The 23,019-nt window shown below is 35.7% G+C and overlaps 2 protein-coding genes across 3 annotated transcripts in view; one reads left to right on the top strand and one right to left on the bottom strand.

Moving 5' to 3' along the window:
* Positions 1-140: 140 nt before the first annotated feature.
* Positions 141-5,166, top strand: LOC149623408 (11-beta-hydroxysteroid dehydrogenase type 2-like). Of its 2 annotated transcripts, none has more exons than XM_089853318.1 (6): positions 141-810; positions 1,181-1,326; positions 1,801-1,867; positions 3,045-3,227; positions 4,204-4,341; positions 4,424-5,166. In XM_089853318.1, exons 1-6 carry the CDS (start codon positions 513-515, stop codon positions 4,756-4,758), a joined length of 1,167 nt encoding a protein of 388 aa, XP_089709444.1. In that variant the 5' UTR covers positions 141-512; the 3' UTR covers positions 4,759-5,166. The 2 variants fall into 2 exon arrangements, with proteins under 2 accessions (XP_089709444.1, XP_089709443.1); XM_089853317.1 differs by having other exon boundaries at positions 1,801-1,876.
* A 1,801-nt stretch (positions 5,167-6,967) lies between these two features.
* The window catches only part of LOC149623407 (ecdysone-induced protein 78C-like), a 63,167-nt gene continuing 47,115 nt past the window's right edge, over positions 6,968-23,019 (bottom strand). The window contains exons 3-8 of the mRNA XM_089853316.1: positions 19,659-19,800; positions 15,219-15,430; positions 14,397-14,723; positions 13,150-13,255; positions 12,744-13,033; positions 6,968-11,119 (exon numbers count right to left, since the gene is read on the bottom strand). Coding sequence (XP_089709442.1) covers positions 12,765-13,033; positions 13,150-13,255; positions 14,397-14,723; positions 15,219-15,430; positions 19,659-19,800 — 1,056 coding nt within the window. The 3' untranslated portion in view covers positions 6,968-11,119; positions 12,744-12,764. The remainder of the gene's footprint in view (positions 11,120-12,743; positions 13,034-13,149; positions 13,256-14,396; positions 14,724-15,218; positions 15,431-19,658; positions 19,801-23,019) is intronic.

Below are 23,019 nucleotides of genomic sequence, written 5' to 3'. Positions count from 1 at the left end.
CCCAATAGATGTCATCTATGCATTGGAGTACGAGTCAATTACGGCTCACGGCTCATCTTTTATGGGCGGGTTTCAGAATTTAGCCAATAGGTGGCGCGGATCATGATACTACAAGTACAAGTTATGGATGGTCTAGTGTATATGTCTATGGTCTAGTTGGTTCAAGGGTTCTAGCGGAGCTAGTCGTGGTGCGTCGTTGCGAAAGACGTGTTTACGTTTTTCTACTGTAAAATGTGATTTAAAATGACAAAAACAAGTTCATGATAATTATGTATGTTGGCAGGAAGAGATATAGTAATTTTGGTTTTATGGACATTTAAAATTGGTGTGGCAGGTAGAAAGGACTTGTGCCCCTAATTATATACCATGCTTAAAAAAGCATTAAACCAAAGGACTTCAACCCAGAACCCTACAAGGGAAATGCTTAATTTAAGTTTATAGTTTTTCCGAGTCGTTTCTTATATCCACGATTTACATTGAAAAGTGTTTTTCAAACTGCAAACTCGGGTGAGATGGAAGAGAGTGAAATTATTGTGATTGATCAATCGTTAGTGATTTACTCGTTGTTGTACTCTTCGGTAACTGTATTATTCGCGCTCGGAGTGTTATTCAAGTTTCTAACGAGTGAATTAAGACTGGGCTTTCGTTCAATTTTGAGTCTATTATTGCTGTTTATCGGTGAACCCTTTTGCCAGTTTGTGGTCAGAGGTCATTGGGGGTTTGCCGGTTTCGCGTTCGGTTGTCTAGTGCTCTACTCTACCTTACCAGCCAGCCATTTGGAGGCAAAGGGCAAGGCAGTTCTCATAACTGGTAAATATTTTCATTCCTAATAAATTTTAGTAATGAAGGAAATATTTTGGGGTGTGTTTTGAAACGATAACTTAATCTATTAAGGTCATAACTTAAGAAAAAAAAAACTTTCGCAGCATTTTCTTTTCCTCATAAATTTTAATTCAGATAAACGGATAATTGCTGCGCGAGAAGGCAATAAATGATTAAGATATACACTTAAACATCCACTACTTATTTTATTTTTCCCTTAATAACTTTCTTTTTAAGTAATGGGGTCACTTTACTTAAGCGCGTAATTTCATAATTAAAGGTTTAAGGGTATATTACTAATATACTATATCAGTATCAATATGTTACGTAAAAAGTCTTTTTAAAATCTTATATATAGGTTGTGATTCGGGATTTGGGCAAGCTCTTGTCAAACGCTTGGATGCCATTGGAATGACAGTTTTCGCAACATTTTTAAACATAAATTCACCCGGAGCTCACGTTTTGCGCAGTGTTTGTTCATCAAGACTACGACTTTTTGAGATGGTAAACATATATATCACTAAATGTAGATTAAAAAGAATATCTAGGGTCAAAGGGACGTGGGGGGTCGTGTTTTGTCAAGAGTTTGTTAATCAAGAGTGGATTTTATCATAAGTTTATAAGATATGTTCCATAAGTGTGTCACTCGTTAATGAGAGCTTGTCATGAAGTGACGTAGGTGAAACGTCATAGATTCTCGTAAAGCGACGCGTAGTGAGGCGCTGTCAAAGGCTTAGTATAGACTAAAGAGGAGGATGGACTGCAAAACCGAGTGTAGTCAATTCTCACGTCGTTCTTGAACTAGCTCTCATTTAGCCTCTAACATTACGAAGTATGTGTAGTGACATACTTATGGAACATATCTTATAAACTTATGATTTTACCAATACTGTAAAAGAAATAACGGGGGGGGGGTATTCCTTTGGTAAAAACCATATCATAAGTTTATTATGAACTTACGACCATCTTGTTTTCTAGGATATCACGTGTCCGAAACAAGTACACGAAGTCTACATTGAAATTGACGCAGAAATTGGTGAAAATGGTATGAATGGTATGCATATGAGCGAGTGTTTAAAATTTTCAGCCACGTGGTTAATTTATGCGCGATTATAGCCTCGAATTTGTATATATTAAAAGTAGCTAATTCAGACAGACGTTTCCATCAATTATATATTTATCATTGAGATACGACGAATTCAAATTTACATACTGTGTAGCTATATTCTTCGATTAACGTGTTTTACCAAATAAAATAAAAAAATTCCTTGTCTAGCTCGCACACCTACCATAACCAAAAACGGATTTATGTAAGAAGAACGTTGAACGTAGCAAATTCACTACCCATCCTCGCATACTTTATTGAGAAACTTCGTCCGCTTATATTTTGACTCCACCCACAAAATCTGTATATAGCTACTTCTAGAGCAGGCTGGGAAATAGCACACTTCCTCTGGTCCAAAACCAGTTTATTAATTGCTTGGACTAGTTTTTTAAATCAAGAAGTGGGGGTTACTGGTCCTCGGGACCAGTTTATTAATTGCAAATCTATTGGAGAGCAAAGGCTGGGACCAGTCCGGAGACCAGTAAATGAATTCAGACACTAGGGGTCACTGGTCCAAAGGACTAGTTTAAAAAATATCCTTATTTCCCAGCCTGTTCTAGAGATCGAATTTGTGGGTGGAGTCAAAATATAAGCAGACGAAGTTTCTCAATAAAGTATGCGAGGATGGTGCTAGAGGCTAAAGCTACGATCCGACGTTCTTAGTGCATAAATCCGTTTTTGCCATAACCTATTGACTTTTTATAGCTAATCAAATGATTGAATAGAAAAAATAGAAACCGATAGACGAACATAAAAGGGTCTGTAAAATGATCTACTGTACGCTTTAAGCGATAAAAGAAGTCACACACACACAAAAAAAAAGAGATTTTGACGAGTTAGTCACTCGTATTAAAGGATTACACTTGACTTCCTATCCCATTTACGATTAGATTGAAAGCGAGTGTTTAGATCTCTCTGTGAGAGATATTTTAAATTAGCGTCACTTTAAAAATTTCCCAATAATAATCTAGCCTTGATTTTTTTATTCACTGCTTTTAAATATCGAAGGTCATTTAATATTAATAATAAACGCGAATTAATAGCTTCTAATCTAAAAATAATTAACATTTTTAAAGTAAACGTAGATCAAAGTATAATTTATTTTAACACGATGTAGGTTTATGGGGTTTGGTGAACAATGCGGGTATATGGTATTGCGCCGAAGCCGATATGATGCCATGGAACCTTTTCAGCAAGGTCATCAGAGTTAACCTTGAGGGTACCATTTTTGTCACAAAAACGTTTCTGCCTTTGATTCAAAGGGGACAAGGAAGAGTGATTTTTATATCAAGCGTTGTTGGTTAGTTTTGGCTTATAAATTATACGGGGCCCCAAAAGTGGTGAGACATTAATTTCTGGTATACCGTTGTTCTCATTTCGAAATGGTTATTTTTGAAAAAAATAAAAAAAACCTCAAAAAGTCACCGAAATATTTACAAAAATCAGAAGTGAGATGAGACTAGAAGTACTAAGCTAACCAAATTCTTCACTCGGCGAAAGTGAATATTCTTGATAACACACCAACGGTTGGCCCTCTAGTAGCGGTTTCTGAATTTTCCCTCCAAAACGTGAGACGCTCGTGGCGGTAGACGGCCGAACTAGATTCAAGCACCCGCGTCGTCCGTGTTCCGAGGCTTTAGGTTGAGGGGAAGGGGGTAGGTAATGTTTTTGGAACTCGACCAATTTTTTTCTCTCTAGTGTAGGCGCGATGGAAGCGGCATAAAATCCTCAAATTTGTTCACTAGTGCCAGGATCTACTACCAATGCTAGAGCCCTTCACTTCTAGTCTCATCTTACTTCTGCAAAAATGTCGCAACGAACTTTTAGAGATGAACTTTACCATCTAATCGAAAATTTCAAGCGGCCTATACACTCTTTATACACAAGATAAAAGAAAATATATTTGACTTATTTTGTTTTCCTATTATCTGTTGGTTTCATTGTAATTTTTACCAAAAGTTTATAAGAAATGTTCCATAAGTATGACACTACCTATACTTCGTAATGCTAGAGATTTACTGAGAATGGACAACGCTCGGTTGTCCAGTCCATCTTCTTATTTAGCCTTTGACAGCGCCTGACCAGGCGTCGCTTTACCTCGAATCTATGACCTACGCCGCTTCATGACAAGCTCCTGTTTGTAGCCAGTGACAATGGAACATCTCTCATGAACTTATGTTTTTATCCATACCAGAAATTATAACCGTCTGGCTATTTTTCCCACGACAGCCCGAAAAACTATTTTAAATAAACGTAAACTTCTAATAATATTTTAGGCAGGTTTCCATTACCTCACTTCTCAGCTTACAGTACCGCCATGGCTGGAATTTGCGCATTTGCGGATGCCCTTCGACACGAAATTAAAAAATGGGGAGCTAAAGTTTCAGTCATTGAGCCCAACTGTTTCTACACAGGTATACTGTCTGCAACCCGACCCTTTTTAAAATTAGTCACTTCTAACAGACAGGATTGCATTTTATCCCCCCCCCCCCCCAGAGGCCATCGCCAGGCGAAATGAAGTATTCGAAACAGTATGGGACAATATGGATGAAGAAACTCGTCAAAAATATGGACGGGATTATTTTGACGCCATTTATGGCACTTACGATAAACTCGCGACTACTTTCCCACGAGATTTAACACCAGTCCTAAGAGCCAGTAAGAGTGCCTTGTTGTCGTGTCGACCCAGGCCTCTATACGTGACGGACAGATGCTCGGAAATTTACATGTGGCTTTACGCGACCTTACCCGCTTGGTTAGGGGACAAATTAGTTGAAATGGTCGATGTCATATCACCCAGGAAAATTAAACCCTTAGCCTTGTCAACATAGTGCGACTTTCTTCGTAATTAGGGAGGGGAGTGTGAATCCTTCATATTCACTGTTGCCATCATTGTTTCACCGATGGATAAATATCACGCACGCTGTGTCTGCTTCTAGTTATTCTCCATATCGCGACACAATTAGTTAAACAGACACTTTCCCTTCTAAAGAAGTAATGACTTCTTGGTTTACTCTAAAGGGATTAGTATTTTCCGTATTTAATTCTGACAAAAGCTGGGCAATTAACTGCAATCAATGAGATGCAATTCGAGGTTTTAAAAACGTATAATTGTTAATAATTAACACCCCCCCCCCCCACCCCATTTACGTTGAACAAATTCATCTATTTATTTATAAAAACAAATCATTGTTTTGCGTGTAAATTTTTACTAAATAAAATATGTTCGTTCTTTTTTATGGCTCGACTAGTTTGTGTCGAAAATTAAGCGCAACATTGTCGCAATAGAGTGCTGTCAGAAGCGCCGGTGTGACGTCATCCATGCTGTTTTCCCATAAAGAAAAAACGGTAACTGTCATGGCCGCCCATTGCTAAAGGCAGACTCGTGACGTTTAACCTTGGATCTGACGTCACAACTGACAGCACTCTATTGCGCCACAAACGGCAGACACATTTTTAACTACGAAGTCATTTGTAAGTTTCAGACTATCAGCTTGAAGCATTTCAGATATACAACGTACGTTTCCTCAAAGCTTTAGTCACCTTCACATTGGAATTTCAATTTTACAAAATTGTCCGCGTTTTATCTCACTTATCTCAAAATATACGTCACTATAGTTCCTGGTGATATAATTACGTGACGCACATTTAGCGCCTGCGATATTTTTACCTGTACTTCTATTTCAATATAATTGTTCGACCTTTTTACATGGGCAAGAGGAAGTATTTGAAAACCCTTAATGGCCGGTCTAATCTATTACCCAAGTTTTTTTTTTCAAGGATTTGCTTCAATATTATTACGCATGTACACTAGAGAACAACATCGTTTGTTGATTTCTACATAAATTATACGAAAATGGCTTACCTGAAAGGCAGAGCTACTTAAGTTCTCTCTCGAATAAGGAAAAACACAACTCCTCGTGGTCAAACGTGTTTCCCCAGAAATATATCTTAAATTTTGAATACCATAAAACTCTCCAGCAAAAAACGATTCGACTTGAAAAGGGTAATAACATAAATAATTTACACTCAGTAAGTATGACACTCAAGCTAATAGAGAGCTTTCAGATGGGATAGTAGTACGTCACACCCTCCCAAGTCTTACCGCTGTTTTGGTAGCCATATTGGGGGTGGTCTCAGCTTCATTCCCGCTTTAAACCCACCAATATGGCGGTGTAAATTACGTCACGAGACTCAGCTACTCCTCCAACTGAAAGCCCTCTATTATTCTTCAACTACGACCAACCAAACTTGTTATTTGTCAAAACTGTCGTAGAAGTGCCGCTTATAGTTATAACCCTACTTGTGGGGATTTATTGTGTTGGGCACTCCTAAAATTCCTCAGTTCATACCATACCATAAGTTTATAAGATATGTTCCATAAGTATGACACTCCCGATACATCGTAATGCTAGAGACTTACTGATGAGAGCTAGTTCGAGAACGACAAGCGAGAATTGACTACACTCGGTTAATTTTGCAGTCTATCATCCTATTTAGACTATATTAAACCGTTGACAGCACCTTACCAGCCGTCGCTATATAGTGTGCTACCGCGAAGCTGGGGGGGGGGGAAGGAAATTGTGACGTCAATATTGGGCCCCGAATTTGTATTGCCCAAGCTGACGACGTCTCGCGACTACCAATATGGTCGAATGAAAATAAGGTAAGAGATAAGAGCATGTGACGTCACTACAAAGTTCGTGGTAACACACTATACGAGAATCTATGACCTACGTCACTTCATGACAAGCTCCAGTTTGTAACCAGTGACAAACTTATGGCCAACATATCTTATGAACTTATGCTGTCATAGAATAGTCAGAAGCGCCGGTGTGACGTCACCCATGCTGTTTTCCCATAAAGAAAAAACGGTAACTGTCATGGCCGCCCATTGCTAAAGGCAGACTCGTGACGTCACAACTGACAGCACTCTATTGTCAGTGTCAGGCACTCCCTAAAATTCCTCAGTTCATATATACCATACCACACTAAATTTAAGCACGCGCGCGCAATTGTAACTTGGGTATAAAAATCAGATAACATTTTAGAACTTAATCTTTATTGATATATATTTATATTTTTCATTTATATATAATAGGTATCCACTCTTTTTTTTTTCTAAGCATTTTTTTTTTTCTTGTTGTTTTTTATTAATATCTTAAATTGACTACCGGTAACTTGGTTTGCCTCGGTACTTTCATATTTATTTTGTATTTTTTGTAAAGTTTTGGCAGTGCGAGTTTATTTTTTTTTTTTATTTATTTGTAGAATATTGGTTGTTTATTTTTCTTTACGTTTTATTGTTTATTTGTTTTGTTTTGTTTTATTTAAGTTCCGAGGCAAGGAAACATTATCACCAAACAGTTATGTTTTTTTCTTTTCTTTTCTTTTATCTTTATATCATTATAATTTTCATCATATAATTACAATGATTATTTAATCAAAATCTAAAAGTTTTACGCGCGAGGTTCTGTATTTAATATTTCTCTTTTTGTTTTTTCTTAAATATTGTATTGGTTTGTTTTTTTGTTTTTTTTCCAACAACTCTCACCATTTACGCAAACTTAAAAAAAAGTTTTTTGGAGACATTTAACGTAGTTATTATTCCTCAAATTAAAAAAAAAAAAAACACCCAAGTGCTATATGGAAAGGAAATAAACAACTGGAAGGAGGGGGCGGGTGGAATTAGGCGTTAAAATTAATTAAAAAGTATTAAAAAAAAATTAAAACCCAAATTAAAATACCTGGCATTGGTTTGGTTGGGTTGGGTTTGGTTGGGGTTAAGTCTAAATTTCTCAATATTAATAATTAACTTCGATCTACAAGACTAGTCCAACAGTAAACAGGTTTGCTAAGTATATATTCTCCTTTTTGTTTGTTTGTTTGTTTGTTTGTTTATAAAACGATACAAATATCAATAGTAAACGCTTTATCTAATTTTTTCTCTTAAGCATAACCATTATGTTTAACGAGTAATTTTTTTTTCCGAGTGAATTATTTAGTAACAACATTTAATTTAAAACAAGAAGTTAAATCTTTTTGTTTGTTTGTTTGTTTGTCTTTTAGAGGAAGGGGGTCGAAGGAAAAATGTCTTAATTTTCTGTCACAGGTACTTTTTTTTATCATTCTTTTTTTTTTTTTTAAGTATACGTAATAATTAGTTTGTTTTTTTTTTTCTGAAAAATTGAAAATCACAGTTTAGTTAAATGTGGCGTACATGCACTTGATGATGTTAATTATGGGTTGGTTTTGTTTGTTTGTTTGTTTGTTTTTATTTGCATAAAATGTTAGTTGTTTTGTCTTTTTTTATTTAAAGAGCGCACAGCCTGCATAAATAACATGTTTCTCTCCCAAACAACAACTTACACCTAAAATACACCGTATTTTTTACTTTTTTTTCTTTTAAAAATTGGGGGAAATTAAAATTTGGTTAATTAATTTTAACATTGTTTTTAACCAGTGCTCAAATCGGAAAATACTTAAAAACAACTACCAGTTAAATTAAAAACTACATTAATAAACCGGGGATTGGTTGGTTGGTAGAGGTTAAACGTGACTTAAAAACCTTTTTTGTAAAAAACATTAATTAAATTAATTTGGTTCGTATAATATTAATTATTAATTTAGGTACAAACCAAATTTTATTTATCCTAATTTGTTGTTTAAATATTTTGATTAGAAGTTTTAGGTAACTTACGCAACTGCTTTTAATTAATACCTCGTTTTTTTTTTTTTTTAGTAATTAATAAAATTCAGGACATAAAACCGAATTAATTATATAGAAATAGCTCATTAATTAATAAACCTATTAAAATGGGGGGGGGGGTTAATAATTTAAGAATATCGGGTAATTAAATTTAGCTAGTTTTATTAATTTTCCTTTGTTTCATTATTTTTAATTAATTTACACAATTAGTCGAAGGGATCGATTTAAAAATAGATCTAAGCTAAGAGTCTCTGTACAATTTTGAGAGAGGGTTAAGTTTACCAAACTAAACTAACCAGCTCATTATTCTGATAAACTATATTTATCTTTTGATTGAATAACTAAATTTATTAGATGTACAAACCACTCACTCAATACCTAATTTCTTCGCTCAAGTTCAAAGTAACGTTAAATCAGGGAGAGAGGGAGAAGCCGCCTAATGCTAACAGAACTCGTATCTAGCGGGAAGGGGTTGAAAACGGGGGTATGAAATACTATGTTCTCTCTCTCTCTACCTTGGGTCATTCGGTGGATCATTGAGCATGCGCGAAGTGACATCACGACAGATAAAAACTTTGGATTTTGCGCAGTAGAGCTCGCGGTGGCCCGGGCGATACTACCCCCGTTGACTGGGAAATTGACTTCCCCCACCCAAAAGAGAGACACCTCGCGCTATTCACGCGGCATCTCCCTCTCTCCCTGGTTAAATCTACGAGATTGTCACACACGATTGTACACTAATAATGTTTATCTCACATTCTCTGTAATACTAACTACACCACACGAAGCTTAGTTAAGAGTAATATAACACTGTTTTTAAGCTTCGGGGAAACTATTAGCGCTTATTTTGTAAAAACTTTGTTTTGAATATCTAAATTTGTTGTTGTAGTTTCCGCTAACGACAAACGTCAGAAATCTTCGGAAAATGTTAATTCAATCTAGATTTAAATTGATCCCTTCGTACAAGTAGTTAATTAGACCTAAAAACTCGCCTTTTCATCAGCAAATTTCGCAAAATATAAAAATAAACTACCAAAAAAAAAAAAAAGAAAAAGTTTCTTATTTCCGTAAAGTGGGTGCTCTTTTTTACAATAAACCCCAAATAATATGGTTTTCTCTTTCTCTTTATAACATTTAATTTACACCTAACCAACAAACAACAACTTTCTTATAATATAAGTTCATCTTTAAACCTTTTCTATTTAAAAAAAAAGTGTTGTGTTTTATAGTTTTTTTAACATTTTTTTTGTTTGTTTGTTTGTTTAATCCAGTGCCAATAAAAAAACATGTTTTTATGACATGGACGACAAAAACCCCTTATTCCCGTTTAAGCAAATGTTTACGATAATTAATTTAATCTAATTAATCGTAATGTAAAATATTTAAGGGGAAGATTGTTTCTTTAAAATGCAGGAGGGGGATTTAAAATTTATGACAAAAAAAAAACAATTATTCTGTAATTACAAAATTTTAAATAAATACAAAAGAAATAGCGGGGGAAGAAAAATTAAATGATGATTTTTTTTTTTTTTAATATCGTTTCTTTTTTTTCTTTCAATTCTTCGATAATAAAAAGGGTTTATTCTTGTGTTCGCGCGAAGTATTGAGAAACAAATGAACAATTCTAAACTTATGGTCCCTGCGAGAAATATTATTGTGAGATTCACTTCTTATATTAAAAAAAAAAAAAAACTGTTATAATGTTCTGTTTAATTCTCAACATCAAATTTTTAGTTAATTTTGTTCCGAAGAATTACTATTTTTTTTTTTTTTTGAACTTTGCTTCTCCACTTTTAGGATAACAGTTTTATTAATACAGCTGCATTTTTCATTTTATTCACTTGTAACAACTTTAGTTTATCACTTTTTAGACGCGTTTACGTAACCGCGCACAATGTTACGAACTGAACCGTCGTCCGTATGTCATTGTTTTCCCCCATTAAAACAGCTTCCGATGATTAACACACTTTGTCACAAATATTTATATTAATCTTTCAACCGGGTTTTGTACCTTATTATATATATTTTGTTTTGTTAATATTAAGAGCTTAACGTCAGGATAACGTTTTTTTAATACATCGTCGAAACTCTCTATTTATATAGTTTTTATACTTTTTCAACTTGTTAATGTTTTTTTTTTTTTTAAACCACCGAGATTGGTTTATAATCAACTGGTATAGTGTTTTTTTTTTTTTTTTAAATGGTATAACTTTTGAACGTTGTGTAAAACTCTTAAGAGATCAATTCCTACGTAGACCCAAAAAAACCTTTTTCACTTTAATCCTTTTTACGAACAAACCTCGACGGTGTTTCTGGTTGTAAGGAATTTGAAGTATTAAGGGTGGTCCCACTTTCTTTCTTTCTTTTTTTTTTTTTTCATTCTTTTGTTACGCGGAGAGTTCTGGTTAAGAACATGATGAGATAAGGGGTTGTTTATTGATTTTTTTTTTTTTTTAATATACTTTATTCCAATTTTTCATTCCCTAGAATTGAAAATGCAATTTTAAAAAACTGATCCGGCGTGATTTTTTTTATACAAAATGATCAGCATTTTAGGTGCATTCGAAGCAATTTCAAAAGGTACAAAACGCGCCGATAAAGCAAGCCTGGTAATGTAACGTACAACTACATTTAACACCAATGATGTAAAAGTGCGATGTGATTTGTAAGAATCAAGCGTATGAACATGCACAAAGGTCCAAAGGAAGGAATATGAACAAAAATGTCACTACTATCATGAATCTATATAACTATGAATATACAGCTGTGTCATATGCCCCTTCTATCATGTCGATTTGGTTTGGGTGTTACCCTCCTAGCTTTGACGCGTTTTGCGTAGTTCTAATAGCCAATCACGAGACAAGAGGAAGTGACGTTTCGAATTTACACCCCCCCGGACTCCCCCTTCCTTCTCCCGCTCCTAACACTAGCAGACACGTGACTGATGTCTCCTTTCGCTAAGCCCCGCCCAAACCTTATCGAGAGGTTAGACAGCGTAACGCAGCTGTATATTCATAGTTATATAGATTCATGCTACTATGAATACATTCATAAATTAATCTTGGCAATATTTAAACTAAGTTTGTCAATCTATAGTCCCTTAACATCTCATAACTCTTAAGCCAAAATTCACCATTCAAATGAAAAATGTCAGTGTTAAATACTAATCTACTATTTGAGTGACAACTTCGCAACGATAACATTTCACTAAAATTTATTATTACAAGTTAACTAAAACCTTTTGAGACTTAACCCTTCTAAAACTAATCTAATTTATTTCTGTTTTTAACGGCATACCAATGTTCGGTATAGTCCTCGCACTTTGGTTGCTGCTACGTCAGCCAAGTTTTTGACATCTAACTCTACGTGACCTCTACGTATCATAACTATTTCTACCACTTTCTCTCTTTCATATCACGTCTTTCTCAACCTTGGGGAGAATACGCGATGTATGATTGTTTAGTTCAACACCCTACGAGCGAATAAAATAAAAAAAACCTTCAACTACTGGCAGAGTACCAACTTTTCTTATCTATCTTTCGCCTTTGTATCCATCCAATCCTATCCTTGGTTAATTTTAATTTTGATACGGCAATAACCTCGAAGCCTTAAACCTTTGCTAAAACCTCGAAAGAGTTCACTCCTTTCTAACCATTTACTTTATAACCACCAAAGTAATAAATGCAATGCAACATCAGCCAAAAAAACAAAATTGGTAAACCAAAAGCAACCGCAAGATTTTTTTTTGCTTGATTAACTTACGATACTTTTTTTTATGCAAAGTCACTTTGGATTAGGATATTTATTTTGCAAGTCAATTTATTAATTAAGTGCAATTGTGTGAAACCGAACCAAGCACATTTAAAAGTGAGTTAATTAGGAAAATACATAACTGTTTGGTGAAAGTACCGGTATCTACTCGCTATATTTTAGCGAAACATGCCACCGATAAGTACAAAGATTGTGGTAACTATTAACAACAAAGGATGGTATGGTATGATAAAGAGGAATTTTAAGTGCCATAAACCAAAAGGCAAGCACAAACCACGCATCAGGAATTAAATACAACAGCAGCGTATGATACTATAAAAAAATAAGGGTACTTACTATTTAACATCAATGAGGCGGTCACTGTGGAATATCGTCTTCACTCTTGGGTATGTCGAAGATTTCTGCATAGAGTGGGGGAAGTTTCAGCCTGGTCCAATTTAGCCTAAACCATTGCAAATGCTCCAAATGTTTCAAACCGAGTGACCTCAACTCGGGCAATTTCGACATCAAACTCGTAAAGAGGTGAGGTTCGCTGGGGTGATTACGCCCAACTTGAAGTTTCAACGCTTCCATCAATTTCTCTTGCCCTTGTTCAATCGCCTTGTGATCATAAATTCCGTTTCTCTCTGTATAGTGGGGGAGGGGGTCAAGAAAAAGGGTCAGATTGTCGCCCATATACTAACAGGTATCTCTTAAGTAGCCCATCTTAAAAACGGCGTTTGGGTCAAAGGTCAATTCTTACCTGAAGAGAGTAAAACCAGAGCAGAAAATAGTCCAATTTCCGTATCATTCATTTGTAAATTATTGAACGTCACCACAAAATGGAATAACGACGAGACAAACTCGTTCTGTATACGAATAAAATAAAATCAACAATATATTTTAGATTTTTATCCTGTTAATTAAGCCTTGAGTTTAGCCTTAACACAAAAAGAGGGGTACACTGTGTGTGTGTGTGTGAGAGAGAGGGAGACCTTCAAAGAGTTCATTAGACTGAAAAATCTTACTAATTTAAAGCTGAACACACACTGCCAATTGTTAATCTCGGGGCTTTTTTAGTAACACGATCCTGGCTTAAAAGCTACGTAATTTATAGGCTTAGGCAAATACCGCGGCGCTGAGCAAAAATAAAGAAATAACACACTATTGGAAAATTGTCAGGGTCGAATAAATAGTGTCCTTGGCGAATGGAGAAAAACGCCGGTTGTGGTGTAAATGGCAAACAATAGATTGAAGGTCAGTCGTAAATAAATAAAATTATATGTAAATATATTATACGAAGGCTAAATCGAATATATTATTAGGACTGGCGATGCGAACGAACGTGAAGAGAAAATGGGAGTTTCATTGAGATAAGCCAAGACGGGTGGGTTGCCTATATAGTTCCTTTTTTCTTTCTAAGGCAAACATTACAGAAATAACTTTAAAGATGAGCTAACCTTTGACCTTCAAAGTTAAAAAGAATGTTTTTCTAAGCCCTAGCAGAACTTCACGTGAAATCTTAAATTTTATTGGCTTCTTGAAAAACAATATTTAAACACCAATGACAGATGGTTCAAAGGCGTCTCTAAAATAGTGCGGTAGCACTTATAGTTATACAATTGAAGACTTCGAAAGGGGTGCAATAATATTTTAATGTTCTGACGTTTAATTGCAGGTCAAAGGTTAGCTCATCTTTCAATTGAAAAACGTTTTAATTTCACATGGGACTTCCGTGTAAACAAGTCAGATAAGTAACTTATGAAATAATACCAATAAAAAAGCCTATATTAAATGTCTTTCAATTTTAACCCGATTTCACGTGTAACACCTTGCGTGTAAAATGATTCACGTCAACCGAGTACTATTAGCTATTTCCTATTTTATTAAATTAAAATGTCTAGTTAGGTTTCAAAAGTAGGTTAAATAAACCGGCAATTCAATTTTAGCAACTAGACAAGTGTAAATATTTGACGAAAGCGAGCAAGCAGCAAAATGAGTCATACTCACATCAAACATAAGTTCCATCTGCTGACGCGTTATATAACTGCCATCACTAAAAGTTAAGGTATTATCCATGGTATTAACCATCCGCGCGATGTGCACGAGCCAGATTTCGAAGAAACCCAACTTTATGAGTATCAATTGATCGTCTTGGGTCAAATCCAAAAATCCGGGGACTCTCTTGGCGAATTCGACCACTCTCTGAATGGAAGGAGTGACCAAGACGGCAAAATGTTGCCACATGACTATTTTCTGATGTTCCAAACTGTCCGCCGCCACTCCCACTGAACTGACATCGCCACCAGTCGGTGACGTTTGGAAATCATTCAAACTCTAGCGACGCGAAAGAAATTGAACCAAAAACGCGTTAGATTCAATTCTTAAATACTTAGGGCCATTTCTTCGAAAAGAACTTTACTAAGTCAAGTGTAAAAGTATGATATTAAAATGGGTTTGGACATTCCTCTAAAAACAACGAATTTAGACAAAAGTATCTCAAGTTGTGTACCACCAAATCATTTGAACTGTTTATTAAATTATGACTATTGACTTAATGACAGTCATTGGGACAAAAACTTTGCCTATAGTAATCCAACAACCTTAAGGGGAGTAAGTCTTCGTGCATTACACTCTACTCCAGCCAAGGTAAGGTATTGACCATGGTAAATAACTTCACCTGGTCAATGTCCAAACCCCCTTAAATATTTAACTCTCTGACAAAGAAAGCTGGGCCTAGAACACAGACTGATAGTTTAGAAACAAAAGGGAAGCGTCATAAGCTTCCTCCCTGTTGTCCTTAACTTTGGTCCACCACGTTTTCAAACTCACAAAGATGGCGGGCTTCCTAACGAGTCCCCTGGTCTTCTCCTCGGTATAGGCGCAGTTGGCATGATGAGCCTGCGATATCGTTAAGATGATGTCGTACATGGCCAATTGGCGATTCTCGAGTTCTCTGGCTGATTGATCCGCTTCGGCCTGAGTCACTCTCGTCTCTTCGTTACGTTCGCGAGATCGTTTCGGAACTCTGCCATACCGCACGGCTAACGAAATAACAAAAATTATATAAAAATTTATCCGATGATAAGATCTACAAAAGGTGAAGAAACTCGAGCAAAAATGGATCTAATATAGACCACCATATCCAACACCGCATAGGGTTCGGTTGTACTACGATAAAAGCTTATCAAACCCACCCACACCTCTTAAAGAAGAAAAATAAAAGATAAATACATATTTATTCCGTTAAAGAGCGAAAGCTAGACTAATATAACGCGTATCTGATAATGTATAAATATAATAAAAATATGGGAAGTTAGGAAGTTATATGGCAGCTCGCTGAGCCTTCACTCGGGTCAGTACTCCCTGGCCCCATGGATTCAAATTATTGAGGGCAAACAACTCATGCTTGCAAAAAGCACAATGTATCGTCGTTGGCTTCGCAGGTTTAGCAGCGAGGGGCTAGCCACTACCTAAATAATTATACACCCATTTACAGTTATCCCTCTTCGTTATATTCCCCCCTTCATTTATAATTAATGTTTAAATTATTTTTCCCAATATTTCTAATTTATTAAACACACCTTTTCCCAAATCAATATCTCTTAATATTTCCACATTTCTCTTGTAGTTCCTTGAAAAACTACTGACGAAACTGTACTTAAACACGTGTACCAAGCAAAGTGTCTATCACCTCGATTTTTACCTTATGCTTGGCTGGTAAAAATTTTCACCTGTTCCAACGAACGGGTACATAATATAGGGTTGAGATTTAAAATATATAAAAACTCTTAGTTTGACCTCCTTTTTTTTTCGGAGGGGCCCCGAAGTGGAAATGGGAGGTTATAAAATTCCACACCTTCGTGGGTGCTATATAGCTAACAAAACAGATCTTTAGGGTTAAATGAGTACCGTACTGAACGCGTTGGCTTCTACTTAGCTTTCTTTCTAGAATCGGGATCTATATGGTGTAATTATGAAAATAAAAAAAGAACCAGGTTCATTCTTTTTTTTTCTCGCTGCGTTTACGTTATCATTTTTCTATTGTTCTTTTTTTGCGTGAGAGAGAGAGAGAGAAAGAAAAGGCTGAATGTTATATCTCTAATTCGCGAGGTATAAATTGCCCTACACCTAAGCTTACTCTGGGGTTTTTGTTTTTAGGTTTTTGGCTTTCGACGAAGCGAGAAAGAAAGATTAAAACTAAAGCTAAAACCTTAGAAGTATAACCTGGAAGATTATTTACGCGGTGGCTTTTAATAGCGGCATCTTGTCTTGCGTGAATCTCACGCGAGACTTTAATTAGGTAGATTAAAAAAAATGCCATAAAAATGTGTAGAAGAATAGGCGTTACATATTCTCATCAGACAGGTGTACACTAAAATGTTTTTAGTTCATACCAATCGACGTTATAGGGACACTAGATTGGGTAGCGAACTTTCTGACACGACGTCACGTTAAAGACACGGTATATTCTTAGTATCATAAGTTTATAAGATACGTTCCATAAGTATGACAGTTCGTAATGCTAGAGAGCTAGTTCGAGAACGACACGAGAATTGACTACACGCGGTTTTGAAGTTCATCTTCCTACTTAATCTGTACTAAGCCTTTAACAGCGCCTAACCAGGCGTCGCTTAACCTGGAATCTATGACCTACGTCACTTCATGACAAGCTCTCGGTAACCAGTGACAAACTTAGGGAACGTATCTTATGAACTTATGTTAGTATGGATGGTTACTCTAACATGCTTCGGGTATCATAAAAGGTCCTCACATGCCTCAAATTATCATATCAGTACCACAAAGATGCTCCGTGTCGCTTCTATGTTTCCTGATCAACCCTATTACAATATCTTATTCAAGATCGAGACCGATCTGACTTCAGACGTTAAAAAAACGTTTAAAGGCATTAAATCATACCAAAATGCTTATAATTCCAAACTTCAATGGAACCTGATAAATATAACTGACTAAAATAATAACAAACAAGAGAAATTGCTTAAAATAATCCGCCATTTCAGCATTTTATATGAAAAATAACTCGTCGCAATGCCCATTAACCGCCAACACAACTAACAATAATAAAAATTTGCCTTTAAACTTTGGAATTAACGTATAAACTTAGCTAGGCAAAAAAAAAACACGCTTCAATATACAGCTAACTTAAAGGGATAGAATCGATGTTTTGGCTACTAATGAAAAGATTTCATATTTTAAAATCAGATAGAACCTAAAATTACGTTTTCAAAAATATATATATATTGATACTTTTAATAACTTAACTATTTTTAATTAATTTTTAAAAGTATTGTTTTTTGGGACTGCTCCGATCACTACCCCCTCCTGCGTCGTTTGGCAAAAACACGGTTGAAACATCTACCCACCCCTCCATACGCTCCTCTTATTTGAAGATATGGTAGCTTTACGACTAACAGTAGTTTTCATACTATTTCACTTGTGGATCACAAATAAACTTGGCCTTAACTTTTATTTCGATTTACGTGTTTTGAGAGGCGTGAAAGAAGCTAAATAGTTTCATAGCAATTAAATCGTTTAAGTAAGAGGTTTAGCACATTTAATTTGAAAAATAAATCTTAAAAGCTTGAATTTAGGGCCACTTAGAATAAAAAAATCGATCATGGAAACTAAGCCTTTGCCAAAATGTCGTAGAAAGTGCGTTGTTTTTGACTGTACCAATACAGACTCGGACAAATCTCTGTCATTTCATAGTCTACCAAGTAACGAATTATCCGAATTTGAATTTTCCTCACTTGACTCACGAATTTCGAAAGATTCAACCGAGTCTAAACTATCGGATTCTACTACAGAGTCAGGCCCGTCTGATATTTCGGATTCCGAGCTACGACTCGACGTCGACGATGACATTTTCTATTTGGCTCCTGTAGCAGACGACGAAAAAAAAAACTACTATCCTCAACTTGAGTTCCCCTATATACTCCTATTTCCAAACAACCAATGAATGAGTGGACGTTAGCAACGTCACTAGGGTAACAAAACAAGTTGGACGGTATTCGCGGCTAGTTTGAATTTCAAAATATCTAACGTACTTTTCTTAATTTTAAACGTTTTAATTCGATTTTTTTTTTTGGCACACATAATTTTAGGCACATTTTTTTACCTAAAACTGCCCTCATCTTGTACTAGTCGGAAATCCTTGATTCTATCCCTTTAAAATAATAGCGTCTAAAATTCTTTTATTCCTCGACTACTTGGAATAAAGGTCCATATACCAGACTAAAGGACAGTTTAAAATTTAAAAATTTTTTGGCAAGAGTCCAAAATGGAGGGGAGAAAAACAAGTCAACTCAAGACTCTCATCATCAAAAGTTGGGAAGTTAGCCTACAAGAGGATTGTTTCTTTTTTTTATTTTCAAATTGCCTCTACATTAAAGCACGCTTGATAGCACAATAGGCAACACAATCTATGAGACAGCGGCTGAAGCTTTAACGTTTCTTCTTTCTTTGTCATTGTGGTCAAGTTAAAATTACAGCCAGTAATATAGTTAAAATACCATTCTCCTTTATCGCTACATAAAGGGTAAAAGCGGCTAGACTCATCTAAAATGAATAATGCTAATTTCTACACTCATCTTCGGAGCCTCAGCGCTAATACTAAACTGAATGAATTGAAATTATCCTTGCCTCGTTGAAATTGCGATGCATTCAACATTTCAACTTAAGAAATTCACCTGACACGTTTAAATTTACGGGACACACGTAATGTAGGCAGTATGTCCCATCGTCAAGAAAAATACATTACACCATACGGTTTAGTTTTGTAGTTGCGTAGTACCAAGAAGCTATATCTAGTTTACTAGGGAGAAGGTATAAATTCGCCACATTTCTAGCTATATCTCCAGTCCAAACGTAGGTCCGGAATTAATCCCCACCTCTAAATTACAACCACCATCTCATTGGTTCTTGAAAACTCACGTCAGAGCGACGCGAATGACGAAAATTACTGACGAATGAGGAGAGACGAAATAGCCGGTCTCCTATTAGGTCCCCCCTTGTATTTTGAAAGGGGGACTGGGACTATGGGGCGCGAATACTTAGGCATCTTAAAACTTCTCCCTAGTAAACTAGATATCGCTTCTTGGTAGTACATTTAAAGGGACAATATTATTGAAAACCAAGTTAACCCTGACACTCACGTGAATGTGATGTTAAAAACAAGGACGTGGGGCTTAGTAAGTCGCGGACAAATTTAACTACTAAGGCATGCAGTTAATTAAAAAGATTGACACTTACAATCTCTGGACATGCCAACGGCTAAGCATTTCTTGAAACGGCAATACTGACAGCGATTTCTATTGAGCCTGATCACTAAGCATTTGCCATCCCGTAAACAACGATATTCAATTTGCTTTTGGATACTTCTTCTGAAAAATCCCTGTAAACAGATAAATAAAAAGAAATATAATTAGTACCATTATATTTAGTAAACATAAGAGACTTAATTAATTAAAGATAAATACGTGTAAGATTTAAACAAAGAAGTACTCTCATTATAGTTAGTAGTAAATTTGGTTGACAGCTTACGCTAAATTAAGAGAATTCTTGATTATATTGATTGCAAGGCACAAAATTAATTTTTTCCCCAAAAACACCTCAATATCCACCACGTGGCACCCATCAATAACCGCGAAACAAATAAAATGTCACACTTTAACGCCAAAAAATTTTAAAAGTTCATTAAACTAATTGGGAACGAACCCAACTTAAAAACCACATACACGCACTAAAACAAGACACATTCCTTCGAAGAAGAAAAAAAAAACTCTTTTGACAGCGCTTACGCCTATCCTTTCCTCTAAATAATATTTAAATTTATACAAGAAAAAACAAAATAAAGAACACAGTATTAGCAGGTATACAACGCTACCTGAAGCCAAAAAGGAGTTAGTTATCCAGGCATTTTTTTGGGGTAAAAGACGACGAAACAGTGGCGGATAAATATCTATCGGGTCAACGGCCTTTTTGAAAAAGGGAAGAAAAAAAACCACCCACTACAACTCGCGAATTCGAGTTTTTCTCTAAAGTTTGAACTAGAGTTTGCTCTACTTTACCAACTTGGTCACAAATAATAATAAAAACAAACAAATATCGTACGTACGTACTTAATGACTTAAAAACTATAACCGAGATGGAGAAAACGAGCGTTTAAAACAAAAGACAATTAAATTTACTCGACTCAATTCCGGGATTGGTATAGGTTTCAAAGCCGACTTAACAGAGAGAAGTTATACACCCAGAAAAAAAAACTGGGTTTCGAGTAACTTTTCCATCGCGCGTTCGACTCGTTCGTTCGCTATAGGCTGGTTTCTTTCTTTGGCCAGGTAAAAATTTATCCTTATACCTGGATTGTTTTAGTAGAGTACCTTTTTTTTCTCTCTCTCTCTCAGTTGGGACTGTTACGCGGTGAGCCAATAATAACCGCGTAAAAAGGTTTTAAAATAGTATTTTAGGCTGCTCGATACAACTTTTTAAGAAGCTAAAGGAAAGACTCCTAAAGAGGGAAAAAATACGTAAGGTCATTGACACACGATAGTTAAAGTTACAAGACCATTCGAGTTGAAACTGAGTCTTGTATATAACAACACCACTAACTTAACTTTCCCCAGCATATATATATATATATTATCAATCAAGATGTCGGACAATTATTTATGTTTATCCAAAATAAAATGACAAAAATTTTGGAAGAGTTTTTGGACGTGATTGTAGATAGTGTGTATGCAATAAAGCGGCTAGAACAATCACTCCCCCCCCCCCAGCGCTTCAGGGTTGCCAGTAACTTGGGAGAGCATCACACGGTTTAGAACTGAATCGATCAGAACTACAAGTTTCTATTTCGGTCTGTTTTGTAGACAGCGGTTGAATTGCCCTTACAAATGACTGGCAATACTTGTCGTAAGCATCAAATTGCGTTCGCAAGTTAAATTAAATTAATTTAATTAAAGTACTTAGATTATTTCACTTTTTAATTAGAAAAAATGCTTCATCAAAACAGACAACAACAAGATTACTTCCAAGTTTCTAAGGGACCGTTTATTTAACCCTTCCCAAAACCGATTTGTTCGAGTCTATGCACTCTGCAATAGCTCTCAATATTTCACAAAACATTTTAAGGTTTTTAATGCAAGCATAAGTTTATAAGGATATGTTCCATAAGTATGACACTTCCCTATACTTCGTAATGCTAGAGACTTAATGAGAGCTAGTTCGAGAACGACGCGAGAATTGATTACACACAGTTTTGCAGTCCATCTTCCTATTTAGTCTGTCCTTAGCCTTTGACAGCGCCTCACTAGGCGTCGCTTTACGAGAATCTATGACGTCTTGCCTACGTCACTTCATGACAAGCTCTCATTAACCAGTGACACACTTATGGAACATATCTTATGATTCAAGTACTTTTTGGTGCCCATAACATTGCTTTCCGTAGTTAAGAGCAAAAAACAGGCACAAAACGCGTACCCTAATATATATAAAAAGTGTCCGACCTCTCTATTTAAGGTTCTAGCTTTGGCGGTTCTATAAGACAAGAGCAAAAAGTTTGTTGTGAAACCAATCAAAGACCTACATATTAAGATTAGCGGTTAGTCGAGTAACTTATAGGGTGGGAAAAGAAAATTTTAATCACCCCCCCCCCCTGCCCACTTCTATCTCATAAATAAACTAACCAATAGCGAAAAGAGCTGGGAAACATTTTTACGGGGCCTTGCACCGAAACCACTAACAGGAAGTGTATACGCATCTTTTGTTAAAAAGAATTTATTTATACCTTTAATTAGGCTATGGGATATTTTTTTTTTTTATTTTTATTATTTCAGAGGTGGTGTTAGTTTTTCGTTTCCCGCCCGTTTAGATTCCCCCCCCCCCTGGAACAAATTTAAAGTTACACGGACACGGGCTAAATTAAACAAAAGGGGATATACATAGTCAAGTTGTTTTTTTTTTTATTTCATTACAACGACGACGACAAACTTTTGTCAAAAACAGAGTGACTGACAATGTGTGACTTTTTTTTCTTTCTATCTTTTCACATTTCGAATGTACAAACGAACCTTCATGAAAAAATCATGGATGGCTTTTGATTTTTGAATAACAATTAGACAGGACCTTTTTTATTGAGCGTGAGAGAGAGAGAGAGAGAGAGAGAGAGAGAGAGAGAGAGAGAGAGAGAGAGAGAGAGAGAGAGAGAGAGAGAGAGAGAGAGAGAGAGAGAGAGAGAGAGAGACGAGGTTGACAATATTTAAAATTTAACTCAATGTTATCTTGAAGCAAATGGTTCAATTAAATACACGGTCTTCAATTAAATTCGACTTCTGACTTAACTAGATAGTTAACAACGAGATTGTCACCGATTTTTTGTGTCACCTGACTTTTAAAGGTTTCCCTGACAATTTAAAGTAATTTTCCCTAACTAATTTTATAGACTTTCATTTATGGAAATAAAATATTGTTGGTTCGATTTAAAAACGACTAGAATACCATATTAAGGCAACCATTGGTCATGTCACCACCTACCCAGACTTTCCTTGACCTATTGCAAACTTAAGTACGCCATAAGTATTTGAACTTAAGCTTAAAATCAATCGACAACTTT

The sequence above is a fragment of the Phalangium opilio genome, unplaced genomic scaffold, assembly GCF_054372755.1.
Source record: "Phalangium opilio isolate 3A_F unplaced genomic scaffold, DU_Popi_V2 ptg000113l_1, whole genome shotgun sequence".
Taxonomy (NCBI): domain Eukaryota; kingdom Metazoa; phylum Arthropoda; class Arachnida; order Opiliones; family Phalangiidae; genus Phalangium; species Phalangium opilio.
This window is presented reverse-complemented; position numbering and strand designations above follow the sequence as displayed.